The sequence below is a fragment of the Triturus cristatus genome, chromosome 6 (genome assembly GCF_964204655.1).
Source record: "Triturus cristatus chromosome 6, aTriCri1.1, whole genome shotgun sequence".
NCBI lineage: Eukaryota > Metazoa > Chordata > Amphibia > Caudata > Salamandridae > Triturus > Triturus cristatus.
The window spans coordinates 20,734,983-20,754,293 of NC_140589.1; the positions used below are offsets into that span (position 1 = coordinate 20,734,983).

The window sequence follows — 19,311 nt, forward strand, 5'->3', positions numbered from 1 at the left end:
TTGAAGACAAGGGAAAACTTGGGAATAATCGCCTGCTGCTGTGAGGACGATCTCCGAGTTCTACCCGGGATGTAGTGCTGGACTCTTTCTTATATAAAAGGCACCAGTGTCATGTAAAGCTTTGAAAGCCAAAACCAAGTTCAGTAGATATTCTGGGAGGCCCAGATACAAGACGTTGACGTAGCCCTGCCTCGAGACAGTAGAAGCCTGGACTATAGTTTTCCTATGAGTGACTGGTAGTAAGGGAAGAAAGTTATATTGCATTTTTAATAGTCCAAAGCATGAACCCACTACTGTTTGGATCTGAGCTTTCATGAATAAATTATCATCTAGCTTGATCCCCAAGTTCTTGACTATACTTACTGAGGTTGCAGGGGGAGAGGGGGGGACATGTCTGAATGCCACCATTGACGCCATACGTCGCTGGCTGAAGATCCAAAGAAAAGGATCTCCGATTTTTCCGGATTGCACTTTAGTTGGTTCATTCTTATCCAGGAAAACACCTCCGTCAGGCAATTGTTAATCGCATCACTCCTAAAATCAGTACCCTTGTTGCATGTAAACAGCAGTTGGGTATTATCTGCGTATGAAATTATTGTTGCGCCATGTGACTCAGCTAGATGGGCAACCACTTAAGTACCGTGCCACCAAGGCTGCTCTCCTGAAGTCTCTGCAGGAGCCGGTCATGGGGCACGGTATCAAAGGCGGCGGAGAGGTCCAGTAGAATCAACAAGGCTTTGCCACCTTTATCTAATGTCTCCTTTATGACCTCAGAGACTTCGAGCAGGGCTGTCTCTGTGCTAAGGTTCACTCTAATACCAGACAGGCTATAATGAAGCACATGGTTAGCTTCCACATATTCTGTAGTGACTAGATTCACATATTTATCCAGGGCTTTGGAGAAGAAAGGGAGTAATGATATTGGCCTATGATTTGAAGCCCCCAAGGGCGGCCAAAGGCTTTTTTAGCAGAGGGAGAATTTTTGCGTTTTTCCATCTGCCTGGCACCTGCCCCTTTTCCAGCGAGGCATTGAGGATCAAATTGGCAGCAGGATTAATGATCCCTGCTACAGATGCTAATACTTTGGCTGGGCATGGATCGGAGGGAGAACCTGACTTGAGGGCTTTCATTATCTCCAAAGATGTTACCAAGGGAATTGGAGGGAACTGTGTGAAAAGTGGCCCTGTTGCAGGGGTGCCGGGGGAGAGAGGCCCTGTGTTCAGAGGCTAGGTGGCTAGTCCATACGCAGGTGGGAGTGAAAGGCCTGTCAACAGCACTCGGAGATGAAAACTGTCTTACTATTTTTAAAATGTCTTTACTTTTGTTTCCCTTTTGTTTCCTGCGGAGTCGATTTTGAAGGAGAAGAAAGTTTTCTTTTCCTCAAGAATTTTATTGTAATGGACCTTGAGGGGCCTGTTTGTAGGTTGTTTTATCCACGGGGTAGACATTTTTCCGCCATGCCCTCTCCAGACGTTTACAGCCACTTTTGCTCTTTCTGAGGGCTACTGTAAACCATGGGGCTGAGGCACGGGCGGACTTTGCTGAGCGCAAGGTAGGGGGAGCAAGCTCCCAGGAGCGAAGCTGGAGCCAATTCCCCAGACAGAGTGCATCGTTCTTGAGGGAGCCAATGAAGGGACTCGGATGATGACTAAGTGCATTAGTCAGGGCTTCTAGGGTAATCTGATGGAAGGGTTTAAAACTACTAGGGCGAACCCTCCCGTAGTATCAAGGATAATTAGGCTCCTTACTGACTCTAAAAGCCAAGAGATTATGGTCAGACCACACTAGAGGAAGAGTGTGAGAAAGTGCCATCTTTCTTGCATGGTATGCCCCCACTTTTTGCTGAATTGCTGATGTACTTTGACTGAGTGTGCCCTGGGCTCCTGCCAATCAGGTGCCCAGGGCCTATGTTTCTTCCCTAAAACTGTGCTGAAACCTAAACCCAATTGGCATCTCTGGCCACATGTCAGCCCCTGGTAAATGGTACACTAAGTACCCAGGGCCTTGTGACCAGATAAGGCCCCTAACCGCTGCAGCACTAATTGTGCCACCCTTAGAGGCCCTGTACCCTGACACACACACACACTGCCCTTGCATGCTGAGTGTCTGGGTGCAGAACAAAACAGAGAGTCGACATGGCACACATCCCTGTATGCCATGCCCACAACACACACTGCCCTGGCATACATCAGCCACCCCTCTAGCTGGGTGCCCTATGCCAGTGGTGTGGGTACAGGTGCATGAGGCCTGTGCCCCTACAGTACCCAGGTCCATTCCTGGGCACTGTAAGTGCAGTGCTACCATCCAAGAGTATATGGTGCTTGGAGATCGTCAACACAAACTCCACAGCACCATGATGGCAACACTGAAGACTGAGAAGTTTGGTCTCAAACTTCTCAGCACATTAAATCCACACTAATGCCAGTGTGGGATTTAATGTACAATGCACGACAGAGGGCATCTTAGAGATGCCCCCTGAACCTAACCTACAATCCACGTCTTATCTGAGGGGCTGCCTAGGCTGCCACACAGCAGACATGTTGCTGGACCCCTGGGTAGAGAACCATCCGCTCTCCTGGGCCTGCAACAATGCACATCCTGGGCGAGGTGCTAGGTCTCCTCACCCAGGATGGGCAGGGGAAGCTTCAAAGGCATGCCGCCTTTGTGAGCTTCTCCAGGCCACTTGCTGTACTCAGCAACTGGCCCCTACCGGTTCTGACCCCCACTCTGGCGGGAAGACTGGCCGGAAACCCCAAGGAAGGAAAGGGGGTGTGCCAGCCTCTGCCAACCCCACCCTTCAGGTGGGGGAGGCGAGGTGAAGCACATCTCCGGGCTCTCGCCATCTTGAGGATGGGAAGCCCTGCCCAATTAGGGCTAGGCTACTGCCCACCCCCCCACAGGAGAGTGGCAGGATAGGGGGTGTACCCACCCCAGGGCTGGGACCCATTGGTCCCTGCCCTTTACCTACTTGTAACGCCCCTAAATTCAGTATTTAGGGGCCCCCTGAACCTTCCTTCCTTAGATCCAGATTTCGAAACTGCAAAGAAGATCAAGAAGCAAGAAGACCTGCCGTGCAGCTGCTGACAAGAGGAAGACACCAACTGCTTTGGCCCCAGTCCTACCGGCTTGTCGACCCTCGAACCTGCTCCTGCTAAACCCCGGCATCTCCAGTGTCCAGCAACCTCACAAACCCTGGAGGACCTGGCTACCTTGTGACTCTAAGCAACTGGGACTCCCACGAGCAGTGGTACTGCTCAAAGCAAATAACTGACCCCAGGCATCAGCCAGGAATCGCAAACCCTGCACACTCTGCACCCGCCAAGCCTGGCCTGTGCTGGAGTGGACAAAGACCCTGAGGACGTCCCCCCCGGCGACTGTGACCCCGAATCCAGCCCCCAAGGACCCACCTCGACGCTCCTGCCGACGCCTGCAGCCTCAGAACCAGGAACCCTCCAACCGCGACCAGCAGTGGGTACGATTTCCCAGACACCAAAAGGCACCCCGGCGTCCTGCGGCCCCCTGTGCCCAACTCCTGGGTGCCTACCTATCCTCCAACTACCCAACTTACCTCTCGAAGTGGTGGTCGCACCTGAAGAATCTTCGTCCCCGAGCTTGCAGCCTTTGTTCATTCTTTAGCTTCATTTCATTGCAATCCATTGAGCGCCCGGCGGCTCAAAAGCAGCCTGCACCCTGCCGCCCGAGTGCCCCTGACAGTGCAATCTCCACTCTAATCTACTTCCCCATTTGCCCTGAGCAAGAGACCAGGAGCCCAGCACCCACAGCCGCGTGGCCTGCTAGCCAGCAGCCACCAACCAAGAGCCCCCTGCCTCCCATAGGATAACATTGGGCCTAACTCACTCTGCACCCGGCTGCCCCTGTGCCGCTGAGGGTGAAACAACTGTACTTACCTGACCCTGGGAGACCCCTGAGTCTATGCCCAGAACCTTAACTCTGCCAGTCGAGTACTTACCCAAAAGCCGATAACTCTCTCTTCTTCCATAGGGTAACATTGACTGGTTTCACTTGGAAATGCTTCTAAGTGTGGAGTTTCTAAACTTTAAAATATTCACCTAAAATCAACCGAGTAACGAAAACAAAAATACTCACCTGCTATCAGGAGAGATCCCAGTGCTGGATCCTGGTGCCCAGTACTGACCCTGAAAAGTAACTACAACCATACTTACCGCTAACCCAATTTTCTTCCATAGGAAACCATTGACTGTTTTTCTGTGAAATTTCTTCTGTCGATTTGTGAAAATGTAATTACTTACCTGTTTTAGATAGACGTCCCAGGACTGAACCTAGGAGCCCAGCACTGGATTACAGAAGTAACGAGAACTTACTTTACCTATAATTTGAATTTCCTTCCATAGGATAACATTGCCTGGTTTTGGCTGAAAAAGTTTACAAGTGTCGATTTTACGAACTTACAAATATTCGTTAAAAATCGCCTGTATAACAAAAACACGTTCTTTCAACTGTTTACAGGAGATGCCCCAGTGCTGGATCCAGGATCTAACACTGAGTTAGAAAAAGTAACAATAACCCCACTCACCTGCTAAGTGAATTTCCTCCCATAGGATAACATTGGTGATTCTTTTTCAACTTTTAAAATACCAAAATATTGCTTAAAAATCACTACTGTAACCAAAACGCTTTTACTCAATTGTTTACAGAAAATGTCCCAGGATTGAATCCAGGATCCAGTCCTGTGGTTAGAAAAGTAATCCTTAAAGTAACTAATTGCATTTAACTAGAAATTCCCATTGAGCTCAATGTATTATTGTGTTTGAAATTGTGTTGCCTATTGCAACCACTGTAACTATTATATTCAAAAGTCTATTGCCTATTGAAAAGTATTCATCTAAAGCATCTCATTCTGAGAAAGTATATTTTGATTCCTATTGTTGGTTCTAATATAAAACAACATATTTTTATCCAAAAACCATTGGCCTAAGAGTTCAGTTCTTGAGTGTGTGAGACCATTTGCTGACTTAGTGTGTGCAACAAATGCTTTACACTGTCCTCTGATACTGCCTTACTGCTCGACCAAGCTACCACTTTAGAGAGTAAGGTTATATCTAACTTTTGCCTCTGCCAAACCTCTGAGGACTGTGGACTCTGTACACACTGTACCTATTTGGGAACAGTATATACAGGGCCACTTTCTTACAAAGATGTGCATCTGTTTCATTCTGTACATTGGAGAAAATCTGATCCAGAATGTATCCCTTCGCATGGGTGGGGTGATGGACATACGGGAGCAGATTGAAAATGGCCAATGATTCCCGCAGCATAATGAACTCTTGCTCGGCTGGCCTGTCCATGTGAATATTAAAATCACCTAACACCAGGCAATGCTTATATTTGAAGATGAAGGGGGAAATTACATCACTGATAGATTCAAGGAACTTTCCGATGGGGCCAGGGGGCCTATAGATTAGTACTCCTGCCAAGGATTGATGTGCAGACACTACAAGGTGAAATTCGAGGCCTTCAGCCCCAACTAATTCTTCCGTGGGTGCTATGGAGCAGGAAAAGATCTTTTAAAAAATAATTGCTACGCCCCCGCCTATACCCATTGCCCGGTCCCTCCTTATGATCTGGTAGCTAGGGGGAATAGCGCTTGCAGTAATGGGGTTTGAGGCTTCATTAAGCCATGTTTCTGTTAGAAACAGTATATCAGGATTTGATTCCGTCAGCAAATCATAGATATGCAAATCATGTTTTTTTAAGGAGAAGGGCCTTTACATGTCTGTCCTCCAAATTCTGTGAACCTGATAGAGGCCCCGGGGTACTCTTAACCTTCGTCCCCAAGTTGGTCTCGCAGTTGGAGATGGAGGCCGCCCAGTTGCAGTGCATGCACACGGGGATATTACCATCCGAGTTCAAAGCTAAGTGGGTGCAGCAGCTCACACACTTACCAATGTCAAGTAGCCTTGCTCTGCTTTAACTCGGGCGCTTCCCATGATTGTACACAAAACTGGCAGCGTTACCGGCTCCAGCTGCCTCCGGCACGCTGACGGGCGCAGACGGGTTTGCCTTCGGCATGCCGGTGGCGCGCCCGCTGCGAGCGTCCGCTGCACGTTTGCACAGCGCCCCGCCTTATATTGCCCAGGATCGAGCAACTAGAACGCTCACTCATCTTAAAATGGCGGCGCTTAGTTCCACCGTTCAGGGCACCCTACTCAGGGTTCGATTCCTGTCCTCCCTCACCCCAATTCAAATTCAAACAGTGCACATTTCTGATTAAAAATGCAATTTGGGAACAGCAACAGTACATAAAAAAATAAAATAGCAGCTTTGAAGTTAAAACAGTTTTTTGTGCAAAATCGCAAAGGCCTCCTCGGAGATGGAGCAGAAGTGCTAATGACAGCACTTTCTAGAGGCCATGGTGCGAAAGAAATCTTGTTTACCTCTTTTGTTGTTGTTGCATTTCTACAGTCTCTTGTCCGCTGCAGAACTGTACCACTGTCACAGGTTGGGGGGCCTCTCCTGGCATCTGCAGGGAAATCACCGCACAACCCTTTTCCCCCCTGCGGAGACCACTCGGGCATCAGTATCAGCATCTGTCCCGGTTAGGCCTACACTCATTTGCTGTCTTATGGGTCGTCCTCTGCTCTCCTCAGAAGTGTAGGTGGTCGTCCACACACAGGCAACATGCAGCATGCCACTCTAACTGCCAGCACTACAACTCGGAGTGTTTTAACTAGCTTTCATCCATTTTATTTCCTCCTCCATTCTCGGAGCCCCTTTTCCACATACTTATGTTAGCAGCCACAGTGTTATCATCCAAATTGGTGACCCCTGGCAAACCTTTGCATTTGCACTACTGTGGCCCACTGAATCCCGGGAGTGGTCCCTATCATAGAAAATCGGTGTTGACGCTCAGATCTCAGCTGAAAGTTAACCCTTGTGCTCACTGCCAGACTCTGTCCCAGCACCTTTTTTCAGTGTTGCAAAGAGAATTTGATCTGCTGAGCATAGGTTTTTCACAGGGTGTATTGCATTTCCTTTTTGCTGGAACAATTAAGGGCAACATCTGTGATGGATAATTAAATGAGGCAGAAGGATAAAGGGCCCTTATTGTCACACAGGATGGAGGGCTGTTATTGTTATGCAGGGTTGAGGGCTCTTATTGTCACCCAGGATGGAGGGCTCTTATTGCCACACAGATCGAGGGCTCTTATTGTCACCCAGGATGGAGGGCTCTTATTGTCACAGATGATGGAGGACTTTTATTGTCACCCAGCTTCGACGGCTCTTATTGTCACCCAGGATTGAAGGCTCTTATTGTTACACAGGATCGAGGGCTCTTATTGTCACATAAGATGGAGGGCTGTTATTGTCACACAGGGTGGCGGACTCTTATTGTCACACAGGATCGAGGGCTGTTATTGTTAAACAAGATCAAGGGCTCTTATTGTCACACGGTATGGAAGGCTCTTATTGTCACACAGGATCAAGGGCTGTTATTGTCACAAAGGATGAAGGGCTCTTATTGTCACACAGGATTGAGGGCTCTTATTGTCACACAGGATCAAGGGCTCTCATTGTCACACAGGATCGAGGGCTCTTATTGTCACACAGGATCAAGGGCTCTTATTGTCGCACAGGATCAAGGGCTTATATTGTCACACAAAAATGATGGCCCTTATTGTCACACAGGATGGAAGGCTCTTACTGTCACACAGGATCGAGGGTTGTTATTGTTACGCAGGATCGAGGGCTTGTATTGTCGCACAGGATCAAGGGCTTTTATTGTCACACAGGATTGAGAGCCTCAGGGAGCTACTTCCAAAGGGGCAACAGCAGAAGGGAGCATGTGCCTAGGGATGTAGTGATTGATTCTAAATTAGACCAGGTTGCAATGTTATAGGCTGCTAGGGCAGATACATAAGACTTTAACATCTGGCCCTGTTCCAAAGTCTCTAAGATAGGGAGACATATGACAACACAAGGGAAGGATAAGCATGATACTAGCTGCCAGATTTTGAACCAGTTGTATACGCGTTTGAGTTTGTCTTGGAGGCCAATATACAGTGAGTTATAGTAATCCATGCGTAAGACAATTGCTTAATCAACTGACCAGCATGAATCCAACAGGAGTATGGAATCTTCTTACATACCATGTATACATATGAAACGCAAGCAGGAAAGTGTAGGGGCATTTATTTTCTTCACAAACGTCACAGTAACATCCAAGATGATTTCCAGATTCTTTGCAGAGTCGGTAGAGCGGGGGGCTGCACCCACCTCGGAGGCCACCAAGAGAGGGACCAAATGAGAGAGGCATCGCTGAATAGGAGCAGCTTGATTTTATCTCCATTAAGCTTAAGAGAATTATTTTGTATGCAGGAGACACAGCCAACAAACATGCATGAAAACTGCTGGCAGAGGTGAAGAGTAGACTGTGACGGATACTCTCATCTGTGTATCATCCACTTAAGACTGGAGAGAGAAACTGAAATCACAACTAAAATCAGCAAAAGGAGGAAGATTGATATAAAAGAGATTCGGCTCAGTGAGGAGCCTTGCGTCACAATGCACACCAGAGTCCTAGAACGAGGATAGATTGGAGCCAGAAAGACTGATTGAGGTCTGTGTTCCAGAAGAAAAGAAAGCCAAGTGAGTGTCTGTGAGAAAGTGCCCTCTTTCTGCATGGTAGCCCCCACTTTTTGCTGAACTGCTGATGTACTTTGACTGAGTGTGCCCTGGGCTCCTGCCATTCAGGTACCCAGGGCCTATGTTCTTTCCCTAAAACTGCATTGAAAAGAAAACCCAATTGGCATCTCTGGCCACAGGTCAGCCCCATGGTAAATGGTACCACAAGTACCCAGGACACTGTAACCAGGGAAGGCCTCTAAGGGCTGCAGCACTTATTGTGCCACCCTTAGAGGTCTGTAAGGTCCTGTACCTTTACACTCACACAATGCCTTTGCAGGCTGCATGTCTTGGTGCAGAAAAAAGTAAAGAGTCGATATGGCACACATCCCTGTGTGCTATGTCTACAACCCACTGCTCTGGCATAGATCTGTCACCCCTCTAGCTGGTTGTCCTATGCCATTGGTGAGGGCACAGGTACATGAGCCCTGTACCCCCACAGTGTCTAAGTCCATTCTTAGACATTGTAAGTGCAGTACTGCCATTAAGAGTATATGTTGCTTGGAGCTTGTCATTACAAACTCCACAGCACTATAATGGCTCCACTGAAAACTGAGAAGTTTGGTATCAAACTTCTCAGCACATTAAACCCACACTGATGCCAGTGTGGGACTTAATGAAAAAGGCACACAGAGGGCATCATAGAGATGCCCCCAGAAAACCACCTACCACTAGTGTCCAGACTGAGTGGCTGCTTCCAGCTGTCACCATAAGACATGTTTCTGGACCCCTAGGTCGAGAGCCTGCTGCTCTTGGGGGTCTGAAACAATGCACATCCTGGGACGCGGTGCCAAGCCTCCTCCCCCAGGATGGGCAGGGTCCACAAAAGGGAAGCTTCAAAGGGTTGCCACCTTTGTGAGGTTCCCCAGGCCACTTGCTGGTTTCAGCAACTGGTCCCCACTGGTTCTGACCCTCACTTTGGGCGGGAGAACCGGTGGGAAAAACAAGTGAGGACGAGAGGTATACCCACCTCTGCCAACTCCACCCCTCAGGTGGGGAGGTGAGGTGAAGCACAACTCTCAGTCCCCGCCATCTTGCAGATAGAGGGACCCAGCCAACCAGCGAAAGGCGTATGCCCCCCTCCCACTGGAGGGTGGCATAATAGGGGGTGTACCCACCCCAGGGAAGGGGACCCATTGGTCCCAACCGTTTACCTACCCGTAACACCCCTAAATCTAGTTTTTAGGGGCACCCTTGAACCTTGCTTCCTTGGAAAAGAAACCACAAGAAGAAAAGAAGGACCGGACAGCGGTGCCGAAGCTAACAAGAGGAAGACGCCCACTGACTTGGCCCCAGCCCTACCGGCCTGTCCCCACCTCAAACCTGCTCCAGTGAAATCCCGGTGTGTCCTGCAGCCAGCAACCTCGAGAAACCCCTAGGACCTGCCTGCCTTCCATCCCAAAGACTGTCTCCTGTGAACACCGGATTTGTTCATCAACAGACTCCAGCTCTGCAAGGATCCACGGGTCTGCACCACTTGGCACCCGGCGCCCACAGCCTACAGTTCGAGTGGCCCAACACCAAGCGGAGGTCTCCCCAGCAATCCTGACCCGAGATCTGGTGACCCATGACCTGCCTCAAGTCTCCAGCGGACGCCTACAGCCTCAAACCGGAAGGCCCCCCCCCAAACCGCGACCAGGAGCTGGTAAGAAGATCCAATCCTAAAAGGCACACCTGCACCCAACGCCCCACGGCCTTGGGTGTCCCAACCGACGTACCTAACCAACCCCCAGGATCCCAACTTACCTCTCCAAGTGGTGGTTGCACCCAGAAGACCTTCGTCCCGGAGCCTGCAGTGTATTTGCAAACAGGAGACTCCCCATTGAAAGCTACATGGCACCCAACGCCAAAACATCACTCTGCACTTGACCGCCACACTGCCTCCTTGAAGCCTGTGGCTGCTCACCCTCACTACCCTGAGTGTCAAGTGTGTAAAGGTTGACCATGGCCCAGTTTGCAAAGCAACAGTAGGACGGATCCCAGGACACCAGTGGCAGACTACCTTAACCTCCATTGTAGGGGCCAGTATCCCCTCTCTGCCCTTTGGTGCCTGTGAACATGGTCTGACAGATGTTCAGTTTAAGGCTGTTATATATTGTTTGTTAATGCTGGTCAGGTAACAGCTATTGTTTCAGATTCCTTTGGCAGCCTGTTACTTTGATGTAAAGCTGTGTGTCATCTTCACAGGGGTGGAAATGAACTTTGTCACTTTATCACTGTTATCTGTGTTGGGTGGGAATCGGTGTTATCTGACCTTGGGTGGAGATTGTTGTTACCTATTAGATGGATGTTGATGATCTCTGACCTGGGGTCGAGGTGCTATTTTATCTGACCAGGAAGGGAGGTTGATGTTAACTAACCTTAGGTGGAAGTTGATGTAATATGACCTGGGGTGGCAGTTGAAGATATGTGAAATGGGGTAGAGGGAGGTCAATTCTATCTCAACATGTGCGGGTTTGCTGTCTCGGCTTGAGTGGAGGTTAGTTGGTGCTATGAGATTGGGTGAGGATTCATGTTATCTAAGATGGGCTGGAGATCCATATTATCTGAGTTTGAGCAGAGGTCGATGCTATGTGACCTAGTGTGGAAGTCGATATTATCTTAGGTGAGGTGGAGGTTGATGCTATGCGACCTGGTGTGGAAGCCGACATTATCTTAGGTGGAGTGGAGGTTGATGCTATGTGAGCTGGTGTGGATGTCGATATTATCTTAGCTGGTATGGAGGTCGATGGTATGTGATCTGGTGTGGAACTCGAAATTATCTTAGCTGAGGTGGAGGGCGAAGCTATGCGACCTTGTATGGAAGTCGATATTATCTTAGCTGGGGTGGAGGTCGATTCTAAACAACCTGGTATGGCAGTCGATATTATTTTAGCCAGGGTGGAAGATGATGCTATGTGACCTGGTGTGGAAGTAGATATTATCTTAGTCGGGATGGAGGTCGATGCTATGTGACCTAGTGTGTAAGTCGATGTTATCTTAGCTGGGGTGGAAGTTGATGCCATGTGACCTGGTGTGGAAGTCGATATTATCTTAGACGGGATAGAGGTGGATACTATGTGACGTAGAGTGGAAGTCGATATTATCTTAGCTGGGGTGGAAGTTGATGCTATGTAACTTGGTGTGGAAGTCGATATTATCTTAGCCGGGGTGGAGGTCGATGCTATGTGACCTAGTGTGGAAGTCGATATTATCTTAGCTGGGGTGGAAGTTGATGCTATGTGACCTGGTGTGGAAGTCGATATTATCTTAGCTGGGGTGGAGGTCTATTCTAAACAACCTGTTGTGGCAGTCGATATTATCTTAGCCAGGGTGGAAGTTGATGCTATGTGACCTGGTGTGGAAGTAGATATTATCTTAGCCGGGATGGAGGTCGACGCTATGCGACCTAGTGTGGAAGTCGATGTTATCTTAGTGGGGGGGTGGGAGTTGATGACATGTGACCTGGTGTGGAAGTCGATATTATCTTAACCGGGATGGAGGTCGATTCTAAACAACCTGTTGTGGCAAGTCGATATTATCTTAGCCAGGGTGGAAGTTGATGCTATGTGACCTGGTGTGGAAGTCGATATTATCTTAGCTGGGATGGAGGTCGATGCTATGTGACCTGGTGTGAAAGTAGATATCATCTTAGGTGGAGTGGAGATCGATGCTATGTGAGCTGGTGTGGAAATCGATATTATCTTAGCCAGTATGGAGGTCGATGCTATGTGACCTAGTGTGGAAGTCGATATTATCTTAGCTGGGGTGGAAGTTAATGCTATGTGACCTGGTGTGGAAGTCGATATTATCTTTGCTGGGATGGAGGTCGATGCTATGTGACCTGGTCTGGAAGTAGATATTATCTTAGCTGGGGTGGAGGTTTGGTTATGTCATTTTAAGTGAACATTGGATATGAGCTTGGGTGGCAGGGAATGCTACCTGATCCTAGATGAAGGTCGATGTTTCCGAGCTGTGGTGAGGGTTAACCAGATTCTTGATATCACCAGTATGTATCTGATGCTGAAGGCCACAGCTGACAGAACAGGGGGGCATTGTAGAGGAATAGGGAAAACATAGAGCCCCGAAGAACTGCACAGCTCACCTCCAGTCATTTAGCACTATCCTCCACATCTCACACACTGTCCCCTGCAATGGTGGAAAACCCAGTTCAAGTTAACACACCTACTGAGGCACCTATCAGGCCTCTTGTGTCGCCTATAAATAGCATGATCTTTAGTGTCAAATGTGGCCAATTGATCCATAACTACAAAGTCATGGCTGACGTCCCTCCAAGACTAGAGCTGCTCACATGCATCTATTATACATCATTTTGGTTCATTTGTTAAATGGAATATTAGGAGCATGGTCAAAATGTAGACACGCAAAATAATTCATATTTGTGCTGAATGATGATTTGATAAAGTTAGACATTTTGTGCCCTGCAGTGGATTTCTTCGCTGGCGGGAGGAACATGCTTTCTCAGATGACATCTCTCCTATCTGGATCAGTCATTTACTGTTGGTGTTGCCTCTCCTTTCAGATATCGCTGGTCCAATCGCTGAGATGAGCAGACAGAGCCATTTGCGAGAGCCCATCCCTTTTGTGCCACTTTCGCATGATGAGAAGGTAGGTATCGTATCCGTTCTTTGACTAACAGTAATAAGACTGAAGTGGGAGGGAGTTTCAAACATGTTGCTTTGAATGCCTTCCCACATTTCTACTGCTCAACTCAAGTTACGCGCAAATAGCCATACTTTAGAACCCTCACGGCCTAGGAAATTAGGGCAGGTGAAATGCAAGTCGACTTTAGTTTAAAACATCTAATCAGCCCAGCAACCATCAAATATTTGATGGAAATATACTACATCCTACCTCTGACTTCATTGTGTGTTATCAACAGAATTATATTTAGCTTTGGAAGTTGATGGAACAATACTTTAGAAAATGTACCTTGAATTCAGGACTAATGGCTCAGACAAACTATAATAACTGATAAGGGTACATTCATATCACAAATGTTTACTTGCTTGCAGACAAAAGGGAATCTGGTGGAAAGAATAGCCAGTTTTATAAAGATGGGAATATTTAATATTCAAATAATTCCAAGGGGGCCTCCAGGGAGCACATTTTCAAGAGGGCATCAAAAACACTTGCAAAGAATGTACACTTGATATGGAATCAGACTGACAGCAGTAAAGTATCAGGCGGCCCAGTCTGAGGTCTCTTAAAGTGTAATGAGGCTGCCGGATTAGCTGGCCGGCTCATCGCAGTACAACTACACTGCGAGTGTAGCAGAGCCTGTGAGGTGGAGTGTACTTAGGGTACGACAGGTGACGCTGTAAGATTGAGTGTACGTAGGGTTTTACAGGTGACTGTGAGGTTGAGTATACGTAGGATATTACAGGTGACCCTGTGAGGTTGAGTGTTCCTAAGCTATTACAGTTGACCCTGTGAGGTTGAGTGTATGTAGGGTATGACAGCTCACCCTGTAAGATTGAGTGTATGTAGGGTATTACAGGTGACTCTGTGAGGTTGAGTGTATGTAGGGTATTCTCTGATCGAAGGGGGAGAGAGAAGCTGAGATCCATTCAGCTTCCGGGTGTTAATTAATAGTCAAGAGGGAATGGATCACTTGTACCTGTGTGACCAGGGTCAGGTATATTGGCTGTCTTGAAAACCCTCAATCACATACATAGGTGGTCGGGCGGTATATCTTGCTTGTCTGCTTAATTCTTAAAACATGACAGCATCATCATTGGGTTTGTGGTATGCTAACCTCCACCCGGAGGTAGACCAACTGGTAATACAGAAGAGATCAGTGATAAAAATAGTGCTCAAATGAGTTGGGTTAAAATTGCCTACGTCTCTCAACTCAAAAAACGTTATTCAGTTGGAAACGCGGAAGGGTAAAAACAGAGTGGTGCGTGTGGAGACGAAGTTACTGATCTCACGCACTTATGTGTCCATGTGAGAGGTCGACATGTTTCAGCCCTAGTGTTCCCGTTCGGGTTGGGGGGCTTTCTTCGGGACCTGTGATATTGTAAGGTTGCCAGATATGCAGCCTTTAGGAGGTAGGTATTTGTCAGTCAGTCAGTCAGTCAGTAATACTTTATTTCGGCATAATTGCCATAAAAGCCAAATACAACAATAAATAACACATTTTACATATATGGCCGTGATATACAATTACATACAATTGACAAAAGTTGGTTTATCTCCATGATTGAGCAATACCGAATATTAAAATATAAATAAGAATATAAAATTAATTAAAAGCCAGATTTTAAAAATGGATAAAACTGAATAAGACTGAGGAAGACAGAGTGTCTTAAATCTATATGGAAAGGGAGATTGGTAGATTCTCCCCCTTGCATTACAATTTATAACCAAAACGTTTCCTGATAATATGCACATTAAATAAAAATCTACTTATACCAAACACCATTAGTTGTGAGGTGTTAGACTTTATTATGCGCTCTGCTTCTTTGTAGGATCTAACCCCCATGTGTTTACAAAGGGGTTTGTTCCAACAAAGCCTCGGTTTCTTGTATGCCGGGCAGAAGAAGAGTAGATGGACATCATCTTCCCTTGCCCCTAAAGAGCAGAAAGTGCACATTTCTGAACCTTTTTCCCCACCCCACCTGCATGTGTAAGCACTGATCAATAAGACCCCATACCTAAATTTCAAATATAATGATTTTGCTAATGGAGGGCCAATCTCATCCATGAATTCTTCAAAGTTGGGTGTATCTTTTATGTTTAGGAAATTCTGGGTCAATAAGCCAGTCGTAGATCCAAGCATTAGCTCACCGTTGACATGGGACCAGAAAGTATCCTTTAGAAGTTTTTTGGAGGACAGAGTCATGTTCTGAGGCGCCTCCCAAAAATGAGAAAGCCCTAATCTCTCAAACCACTTGCATATATACTTTAGCCATGGGGTTTTCAAGTGCTCATCGATCTGGATTAGTTCAGTCAATCCACACTTATAATCGCTCAACTCTGGGGTTGACCAAACCCTAACCCAATACAACAATGGTCTCAATAGTGCTAAATACTCTGTTCTTTTTAGATTAATGTCAAGGAATACGGGGACAAGGGGGGTTCTGGACGGTATTTTAAACAGTCTTCGTACAAAATTGTTTTCTACCTTCCCAAATTTGTTGGTACTGCAGTGACCCCAAACCTCGGCACCATAAAGAGCCGCCGATTAGGCCTTCGCTTTAAATACCTCAAGTGCTGGAGAAATAGCTTTAGAATAGCTAGCACCATGCACTTTTAGGATAGGCAATGAATTTTGTTTAAGGGATAATATACTTCAATCCAACTGGCCTTTCCAAGTCAGTTTATTGTCCAGCGTCAGACCCAGGTAGTTAAAGCTTCCTACCTGTTCCAGTTTACGATTCTCTAAGAACAGATTTTTCCTAAGGGTTTTTTTGGGATTTATGGCCATATATTTGGTTTTAGTTGGATTTATTTCTAACCCCTTCTCCACACAATATTTTTGAAAGGAGTTAACCAAATTTTGTAAACCTCTCGGAGTCTGAGAAATAAGAATAGTATCATCAGCAAATAATAGGGACGTGATTGTTTCTCCATCTAATTTCGGGGAGTCGTGAACACAATTCGTTAAGTAGCTTGGGATATCGTTAACATACAGCGAAAAAAGTGTAGGGGCTAACACGCAACCTTGGCGCACGCCTCGATCTACGGGAATGGCTCTTGATATTTCGCCAGCCTTCCCCCACCTAATTTTAGCATAATTCCCTGTATGTAGCTTAATGAGTTCATTGAGTAGCTCTCCTGGAACCGCCATCTTCCTTAATGTGGACCACAACAAGTTATGAGGAACAAGGTCGAAGGCGGCCCTTAAATCCATGAACGCCACATAAAGACTACCCTTCCTAATATTTATATATTTCCAACAGATACACATAAACCTAAACACCTAATCCACTGTACTGATTTTGGATCTAAATCCTGCTTGGTATTTGGTTAATAGCTTTGTCTCCTCAATCCAATCTAAAAGCCTATTTAAAATATGTCTGGCAAAAAGTTTTTGTAAAATATCTATTAAACTAATAGGGTGGTAATTACATGGATCATAGCGATCACCTTTTTTGAAAATTGTTATGATTTCTGCCCCTTTCCACGATTCAGGGATCGGTGTTCCGGCCGCAATCGAGTTACTTAAAAAGTTTATATAAGGTCCCCACACTTCCACGTCATGTTTTAATAAATCACCGGGGATTTTGTCAGGACCGGGGGCTTTACCCATTTTACCAGCTTGTAATGCCTGATTAGTTTCTTCTAGGCTAAAATATAATGGGACAATACTCTTTTCTAGATTAAATTCTTTATCGTCAAGGGACAGGTCATCCTTGTTATTAGAGTAAAGCTTAGAAAAGTGGTCACACCAAGTGATTTCATCCAGGAAAATATCCTTTGGCGATCTACCTTTCTTGTTTCCTTTGGCGATTAGATTCCAAAACGTACTCTGATCGTGTAACTTAGCTGCACTCAGTAGATCCTCCCATAGATCAGCATCCCATGCTTTTTTAGCTTGGGCCATAGTTTTATTATAGGTCAGTCTAGCATTTTTTATATCCAATTGGATCCTGGATTTTACTGCCAGAATCAGCCTAGATTTTGCTGTTCTACAGTCTTGGTTATACCATGGGTTTTCTGACTCTAGATGATCCTCTTTCCTGTTTCCATCTTTTTTATATGTTTTGCTCAGGAGAGGGGTTAAAGCGTCGACCAACTTATAATGTAATTCAAGGACACCCTGTGTGCCTGGTAAGGGCAACTGGGATGCTCCAATGGCTTCATTGAATTTATTATAAATGTTGGTCAACGCTTCTTCTTTACCCAAAATATATGACCATCTTAGAGCGCGCCTATTGTTAGATATCTGTACTTCCCCAACCAGAGAGGTTGGTAAAACTCTTCATATGGTCTAGAAATGAAAAGAAAAGAGTCTAGCCATAATTGAAGAGGAAAGTGATCACTCTCCGTTCTGGAGTCTATCATAAAATCAATTATTATGCCCCATAAATTCCGGGAAGCCATTACAAAGTCTATGTGTGACCTAAGATTTCTCTTAAAATAAGGAGGAGCTGGTGGTCTGTCCGAACGAAAGCGGCCATTACATGCTTTTAAGTCATGCGACACAGTCATCTGTAAAATCTGTATGGCAGCTATTGTACTTTTAACTGGTCTTACGGGCTCCAAGGGCATAATATCATTAGCAGCATCTTGTTCATCGAACAATCTTTCCAGGCCCTGAATAGGTTCATATTTACAATTGAAGTCCCCACAAGGTAGGTATTTGAATTACCCCCCTTCTATTGTTGTTATCGGTCAATTAGTACCTATAACTGTGGGAGAGAGGGAAGAAAGAGAAATCGTAGTAATACACTTTCAACGTAATACACTTGGATGACACTGTTAATCATGAATCTCTCTCATTGATGCTTGCTGCGGAGTTAAAGGGAAAAACACTAGCTGTGTGTTTAAGGAAAGTCTTACTTTTAAAGAAAGTGAAAACACGACAAGAATATGGAATATTTTACTCACTCACATTTAAAATGCAACAGATTTTTAGGTGCTGTTGAGGAAGAAAATGTTGGGTCTGTCAGTAAGGTTAAAAGGTGGAGTGAAGAAGATGAAGTGAAAAAGTGGGTGCTTAATGGCGAACGTTTGTCGCGCGGTAGCAGTAATTGTTTACACACATCGATGACATCGTTATTCTGTTCCCTCTTTACATAGTGCGTTGAAGTGCCCTGATATCGGTTTAAATATTGCGCTCAAAACATGCGTATAAGAAAATTACTCCTTTCCGTGCCTGGGAGTGTGAGCGTTGCCGGATTGTAACAATTGCTTATCTTTGTCTGTTATTTAATTCAAAAGCCTTTGCGGGCACAAGTAAGGCTCAAGGCTCGCAACAGTTATTCTTGTCTGCCCAAGGGGAAACGCTGTGATTTAATGGCGTTTGCTTAGAAGTTACAAATGCAGTGTTTAACTGTGACGCGCATCTCTCGTAAATACCTGGGAATCCCTATTTCGGGCTTCCTCCGGGGGCCGGCGGGCAAAATAACCTGCTAAGAGTCAAGCAGAGGGATAAGAAATAAAAATGTTGCTATACGTTTTGAGTAGGATTCTTTGTGTGTTTCATAGCTCTGTAGTGGCGGGCTAGAGGATACCTGGCAGTGCCGGTTTCAGCGACTGGTGCTCGCTCTGGAAACGGTGCCCCGGGTGATGCGGGCCCGTTAGGAGCCTTCATTATCTATTCACTGTGCGGTAAAGATGGTGGAAAGACTACGTTTCCTCGTATTCCTGGTCATGTCTACCTATGTTTTAATTATTTAGTATATGAAAAATAGATCACTGGTTGTCAAGCTAATCATAATCTGAGGATTTTAGTAAGGTGATGATTTAAATAACAGGCGTTCTCTGTAGTGGGAATGGTAGAGAGAGAAGGCTCTGTGTGGTGCCTTCACTCTTGTTGATCATGATGGATTGGTTATGCCTCACAGAAGGTGTTGTGATGTTGTTCTGTAATGTTCAGGGCGTGAATCTTATGTCATGCCGGTCTGCTGCCTAATGAGTTGGGAGTGAAGGGGAAATCCCTTGCTCAATGAGACTCTTTAAAGTATTCAGGTTATT

At 46.1% G+C, this 19,311-nt stretch overlaps 1 protein-coding gene across 1 annotated transcript in view; it reads left to right on the forward strand.

Moving 5' to 3' along the window:
- Positions 1-19,311, forward strand: part of LOC146813660 (heme-binding protein 1-like) — a 96,745-nt gene that overhangs the window by 15,330 nt on the left and 62,104 nt on the right. Inside the window, exon 3 of the mRNA XM_085610155.1 lies at positions 13,187-13,272. Within this exon, the coding sequence (XP_085466281.1) occupies positions 13,187-13,272 (86 nt within the window). The remainder of the gene's footprint in view (positions 1-13,186; positions 13,273-19,311) is intronic.